Below are 7,110 nucleotides of genomic sequence, written 5' to 3'. Positions count from 1 at the left end.
ATGCACACAGAACAAAGATCAGCTTGACACCACAACGTGAACTATCCTAGGCCTGCCATACACAGTTGATCACTGGGCAATTGTGGCCAGCAGACATGCCACTGTCAGTTGTGCCCAGCAGGCAGGGACTTTGATGCCCTTTGCTATCCTTTGCTCAGAACAGTTCCTGACACAGGAGGCAACTAACAAATCACTGTGGGAAAGAACACACAGAGCTGAGGCATGAGAACATAGTAATTTAAGACAATCTTGTGAACGCATTTCTGCCAAGCTAAAAGATGGACAGGGCAGGTGCTCCAGCGGTGGCAGGGCAGGGGATGAGGAGCTAATTCTAGCATGCTTCTTTCAAATGCTAGTGTAAGACCACAGGGAGCCAGGATAAATTCATCAAAGCATTTATTACTTTGATTAATAAAAAAAGCTAAAATGGGTCTGATGTATGTTATACCTTAACTAGACTATTTAAAAACCAAAGCGTGTCTTGAATGTGAATCCCGTATACGGACAAGTCGGTACTGATACTGTGATACCAAGATGCATTATAGAATGCTAACATCTTCATGTGGAAGAGATACTATGGTCTATGACCAACATGTAGGCCATTCTTTCAAAAACAAAAACGCAACTTTTAAGAATCATTTAGAACAAGAATAACTAAACATAAGTAAGATGGCCCTATTATTTATAAACTAGAGATAAGTTCTGAATAGTGACACATGCATTCCATCAAATATAATAGCAATCATTGCTTAAAGAAATTCAGTGACCTTTTTAAAAAAGATTATAAAATTGAATTTATTGAGTTTCACACAAGATGCACTTATAAAATTAGTACTGAATGCCATTATGACAGAAGTGAGCATCATCCACACTCCCAGGAGCATCTGCAAAGGAAATGCAATCTTCAGAAAACAGCGCAGAAACAGAAGATTCAAGCGAACGCAAAGATAAACGCAGGCCATGTTTTTGTTCTGATGAGGGCTTGTTTGGCAGAGCTTGCTTTCTCCACACTGCCCCTAGTTGCCATGGACACTTTCTTGATGGTAAAAAGAATAGTTTAAAAGTGGGGCTCCACTAAAACATACAGAAAAGAATAAAATGTTCATTTTAAATGAAAACTGCTTCCTGGTTTTACAAGGCATAGAGTATTTCCAACAGCTATCTTTAGATTCTGTTAGTGCAAAACATTAGAAACCCTCCTGTATCTCAAATGCGTAAAGCCAAAGCATCAAAACAACTTTTCTGTTCATCCAGGATGCAGGCAAACCATTTAAAACTCGCCATTGGTGCCCGAGGTGTTTCCATGAGAGTGGAGTTTCAGAAGACAGCACAGGAAATGGGTTAGGAGTACCAGCTTCTGGACAATTCAGAGTAGAAACCGTCAATTTTCTTTTTAAGAGAAGCATAGAAAGGATTCTCAAGCTAAAAATGGGGTGGTAAGAACCTGTCCTTGGATGCCAATAGCTAGGAATGAAGCAGGAACAACATCTTTATCTCAAACAAAAACCCGAAAGCACCTTTTGGTTGCTATTTACAGTGCCCACACTGTAGTACCCATTTACGGTCATGTGATGGTCACTCCCCAGCTCAGGCACCCACTGTTCCCTCCCCACACAGAACACAGACCTATGGAAGGACAAATGCATTCTACAAGCCCATCAAGGTGATGCTGCTCAGTCCATTGGGAATACTTTAAAACGGTTACTCAAAACAAAACAAAACCCAACAAACTAGTCTGTTGATAGCAACAGCTTTTGAATCTGTATACCAACCCAACAGCTTTTCAGCCAATTCCACACCAAATTTAACTTGTAACAATTGATGAAGCAATTAGCTTTAAAACAAAACCAGGTAACTACACCTGAAAGGTGACCTTGCTCTGTACCTTTTACTGTGTCGCACAGCTCACTTTCTGCCCTGAGAGTAACTGAGACAGTAGGAAGCATTTCCTAGTGACACAGGACTGAGAGCTCGCTGTTTCCTATAAGATGTTGCTATTCATCTTGTATTTAATTAGCCTTTTATTCTGATTAGTTCAGATGTATTGCCAAGGATGACTCTGGTGGTAAGAACATTTATCTGGTCTTATATTTAATAATTTTTTTAGTGCTTTGGCAGATGGAGTCAGGTTTGGAAAGTTTGTGAAAATAGTATGAGACTGGAAAGGTGATCATGGTAAAGCTTCACAGTTTTCCAGGTATGTTCTTATACTGAAGAGGCCTCGAGGAAAGCCCAGTGCTCTGGAAGCCCAGGATGACAAAGCAAAGGAACTCTTGCAGTGCTCTGGCCGGTGCCGGAAGTGGCGCTGCTGTTGGCCAAGCAGGAGGAAGTGTTCACCGTCCATCAGTGTCCCATAGTCAAGGCCAGAGGCCGGCGCTGTTCTGTGATCTGTCCTTCTGCCAGGCCACATTACTGGAAGAAAAGATACTAAGATTTGCTTGCCATTAATAATTTAAGTTTTTAAATAAATATTTAAGTGCCATTTTTAGCAAGTGTGTCCTGGTGTCCAGCATCTGTGGCCCAGGGCCCGGCATCTTCACCTCATTAGCCACACATTCAGTCGATCCGGTTGCCACAGATTGTGAACCTGTCTATCTCTAACAAATCTTTCTTTGAGGATCTGTGTTTTAGTTCAGAATTTTCCTGTGTTATGTCCTTCTCATCACCATCTGGAGTTGTCAGAAACTGATCAGAATTGCTGGTCACAAGTAAGGGTATGACATTTTCTTTCTGATGAACAGGCTGGCTGGTGACGGAAGCAGACAAGTTTTCTTCTGTGGAAAGGCCTGTCGGGAAGCAGATTCGCTGGGTTAGGAAATGATTTCCCTCTGAACATGGTAAACACTTATCAAACCACTTATCTTTCAGGGGTACTGGAAAGTAACCGTTCTCTTTCCTCTTAGATACAACTAAAAGCATAAGTGACACTGGGATCCACTGACCTAAAATTATATATTCAGCCCCTTCTCCCTTCCTTTCCCCATTTCCTGCCGTGACATGCTGGGGACTGAACCAGGGTTGCATGCTTGCTAGGTTCAGTGTTCAACCACTGCACTAACACTCTCAACCTCATACAGCACCCCTCCCCCGAGTCAATCCTTTTAAGAGAGCTTTAAACCAGAGTGAGCTCTAGATAAAGTGCTGCTATTTAAGATGCGCCCTGATGAGGTCTGCCATGTTTGCACTCTTGCAGGAACCTGCAGTCTTCGGCGACTCTGAGAAGGTGCAGAACCCAACACTGTCTTCAGTGTTGACTGCCCTCTTGCCTGGACCACCGAGGCCTCTCCTCAGTTCCTCTCAGTGGGTGTGTGTCGCAGCTCTTCCCTTTCCTGACCACAGTCACCGCTGTCTGATGCGTGCTGCACGTACTCCCACCCCATCCTCCCAGGAGTCCGGCTCAGGCTCACCAGAGCAGGGACACGGCGTTTTCCTCTCCTACCATATCTTCTGGTCATGACATGTAATAATAGGCGCTCGCTATTCAGCAACAGCAAATGTAGTAAGCGCTGGGTTAGGTGTATCTGTTCTAGAATCTAACTATTTCAGGAGCCATCAGTGAAGCAGAATGAAAGCACATCTCTGAGCATCACGCAGCCTTGGCTGAGCAGTAATTTACCATCAAGAATTCAGATGAGGAACGGAAGCAGCTTACCTTGAGAGGACTTGCACCTGCTCTGGGATTTACTGGAGGGTTTTCCGGGGGTGCTGGCTGGGGGAGGATTAAATAGCTTCTCTTCCATTTTGGCTTTCTTCACATATTGACATGATTTCCCCAGTAGCACAATGCTGTTAAGTATTTTCAGGGAGATCAACCTAAGAAAGAAACATAGTTGTGGGAATTCATCTAAGCCACGGTGTGAGCCAAGCTCCTGACCTCAGTTTTGAGCTGTGGGAGAGGTTGAGGGGACAGGCCCAGGAGTCAGACGACCTGGGCTATGGAACACCAGCTCCTTGCACAAAGCTTGAGTTTCCTGAGGTCATCACAAAGAGACTTCTGGTATGCTCTAGTTCATAAGAAATACATCAGACAATCCAACATGTATTCTTTTACTATAAAGTACATAGATTCATATGAAGAAAAACTAAGACAATTTCCGATTCCCTATGTGGCCCTCAGCACATCATCTATACTTTCTCACTGGGCAGAATGGGGTCTACTTACAAGGCTGTGGTGGGGATACAGGGGGAGCAAGAAGAGGGACCTGGGGCCAGTGTGTGAGTAGAGTCCTTTGTGGACTTGAGGAAACTTCTTCCCAGCTGATCGGAAAGGAGAGGACTGGGAGGAGCTCATTGCCATGCTCAGCACAGAGATGTTAGGCAAGCCTGCTCCTTTATGACTCTGCTGCTGTGACCTGCATCTCTCTCTCTCTCTCTCACACACACACACACACACTCACACGTGCACACACACGCACCACATATAATACATAGTCTACAAATATTCTTTTATGTCAGTTAATGTTCCTAAGTGATCTTAAGAATGCTTTGTGGTATGGGCTACGTATAAAACGTTCTTGTAATAGCCCCATTTCTGGACATCTGGATTATTTCTAACATTTTGCTACTATTAAAAAGTTTGTAATTAAGAAAAGTTAGCTTAATCTTTTACCTTATTAAAATAAATTGCTAGTAGTTATAATTACAGACATGGACATTTTGGGTCAATAATTAATATTTTAAAATGCCTGCTGTAATTATGGCAAGACAACTAGAGACCACAGCTTCCCGTTCACATCCTGTGGGCCATGACCGACAGTGCTAACATGAAGGAACAAGCAGGTTGCTGTTTCTGTGCCTGAGATGAAATACTGTCAGTAACATGGAATCATCAGCGGCTCAACCTGTAAGTGAGTCAATGCGGCAATCCCGACGACTTCTGCCTGGTCCTTAGGCCTTTCACTAGGGGCTCAGCATAGCAGGGAAGGCCCACGGTCCAGGCCCACTGTGTGCACACCATACCTTCACTCCTCCCCCGCTTCTGTGTTTCTGCCTAAGAGAATTCCAAACTTAACAAATCAATCTCCTACCCCAACTGCAGATTCCAGGTATCCTTGCATCATCTCCCTCATCTCCCAACCTCTAACTGTTGCTTCTGCCACAAGCTTCACTCACAGCAAGTGGCAGGTCTACTGCCATTACTGCTTGAGCCCAGGTCCTGTAAGCACACTTGAAGCTGTTCCTTTATATTTCATGTACAAGCAGTGTGCACCCAGACGTCAAGTGCTAACCCTTCTGCTGCTACCCTTGCATTTCAGCCTTGGCCACCTTTCCCCAGAGGCACCCACGGCTCCCCCCGTGCTCACAACTGAAGCGGCCTTCCTGTCTGGCGCTCTGCACCTCCGTACACCTCCAGTTTCTTCACACTGCTCAGCAGTAAGTCTCTTTAGAACGTGTCTCCTGTTGTTCTACGTGCCTACTACAATTTCAGAGACACCAAGGGGCACAAGTTGCCTGACGTCTTTTGGCTGATCCCGAGAGCCTGGAACCAGGCAGTCAGGCTGCTGAAGGGATGGAGAAGGGCAGTGGGGGGCATGTCTCCCTCCACAGCTGACAGCACATGTCCTCTCTGGAGAACTATGCAGAAACTTTGTAACAAAGGTTTTCAAGTATGCTATATGCAAACATCACTTTCTTGATTTACATTCAAACTATGAGAATAATTAACTTTAAACACAAATGGGAGCAAGTAGAAACAGGAACTATGCTAGGAACCAAAGGCAGGGTGTGCGAACCTGCACTTCAGAGGGGGCATCAGGATTTATATTTTGTTTTTTTGTTTTTGTTTTTTCGAGACAGGGCTTCTCTGTGTTGCCTTGGCTGTCCTGGACTCACAGACCAGGCTGACCTCGAATTCACAGTGATCCACCTGCTTCTGCCTCCCAAGTGCTGGGATTAAAGACATGTACCACCAACGCCTGGCTTATATTTTGTTTTTAAGAAATACTTTAACATTTTAGTCTAAGTACAAGGAATCTCCTTAAATATTAATCCTCAAAAATAACTCATACTTTAAAGTTTTGACATTGTCTTCAGTGTGCAGTTGGGACACCTTTGGCATATTAGTAAAAGAAAAGAAGAGAGAGGGAGAGGGAGAGAACACCAGTGTGATTACAGTCAAAGAAGACAAAGCTCAGGGAAAATGCACGAAGATGTGAAGAGTCCAGAACACAAAAAATAAAATCAATTTTCTGTCATGGACATTGTAATTCCTACCTGGAGAAGAAACTCCATGGTGAAATCTCTACTACTGTATAATTTAATGTAAAAATGTCAGACAACTTAAGAGAGCTGGGTAGGCTGTCATGTTGCCAGTAAGCTTAGCACTCAGGAGGCACTATGGTACATGGGACCTCTGGTACATAGTGCACTCAAAGCCAGCCTGAACTACATGAGATCCAGTCTCAAAACAACAACAGGGAGATGTAGTTCAGTTAGCAGAGTGTCCACTCAGCATGCACAAGCCCTGAGTTCAATGCCCAGCATAGCATAAGCCAGGTATAGTGGCACACGCCTGTACTCCCAGCACTCACTCAGTTACACCCCAGTGTTGTCACTGCAATCAGTCATGTCACCCGAACAAAGCTCTGGAAGAGGGCTGAGATAGGCACTGGGAAGCACTCATTTCTTGTAATACATGGGGGGTATCAAGTGCAGTCCATGGGAGTGGCCCTGTCTGAGTTGTTTGCACAGAGCAGTCTTGGGTACCTGTCACATGCCAGGCGGCATGTGGGTACCAGGAAGATACACGGCCAAACACTCGAATGTGAAACTGGAGCATCACAGATATCTTGGGAACTCTGTGGGAACCTAGGGCTGAAATCATTCCTGCTCTGTGTATCTGCTCCAAACCTTCTCCTCTGGAGGTGCTCAGGGCTATACGCTCCCATAGGCCAGCACTCTCCAACACACATGCCCATGTACCCACATACAGCAGCTCAGCCACAGGTTTCCCAGATTTCCCTTTGGGCAAAGTCATCAGAACTCAGGCCAGCTAATTACTTTAGCTCACTTTTTGAAAAACCGCACAGTGGCAAAATAACACATTATTATTATTATTATTATTATTATTATTATTATTATTATTATTTTCTTGTTACTATTTATGATTTT

The 7,110-nt window shown here is 44.3% G+C and overlaps 1 protein-coding gene across 2 annotated transcripts in view; it reads right to left on the bottom strand.

Moving 5' to 3' along the window:
- Positions 1-768: 768 nt before the first annotated feature.
- Positions 769-7,110, bottom strand: part of TAPT1 (transmembrane anterior posterior transformation 1) — a 44,357-nt gene continuing 38,015 nt past the window's right edge. For both annotated transcript variants that reach the window (XM_084799196.1, XM_084799197.1), the window contains 2 exons: positions 3,653-3,813; positions 769-2,786 (listed from right to left, as the gene is read on the bottom strand). In XM_084799196.1, coding sequence (XP_084655322.1) covers positions 2,557-2,786; positions 3,653-3,813 — 391 coding nt within the window. In that variant the 3' untranslated portion in view covers positions 769-2,556. The remainder of the gene's footprint in view (positions 2,787-3,652; positions 3,814-7,110) is intronic.

This window comes from Acomys minous (assembly GCF_964271855.1).
Source record: "Acomys minous genome assembly, chromosome: 10".
NCBI classification, from domain to species: Eukaryota; Metazoa; Chordata; class Mammalia; order Rodentia; family Muridae; genus Acomys; species Acomys minous.
The sequence above is the reverse complement of the archived record's forward strand: the minus strand, read 5'-3'. Positions and strand labels throughout refer to the sequence as shown.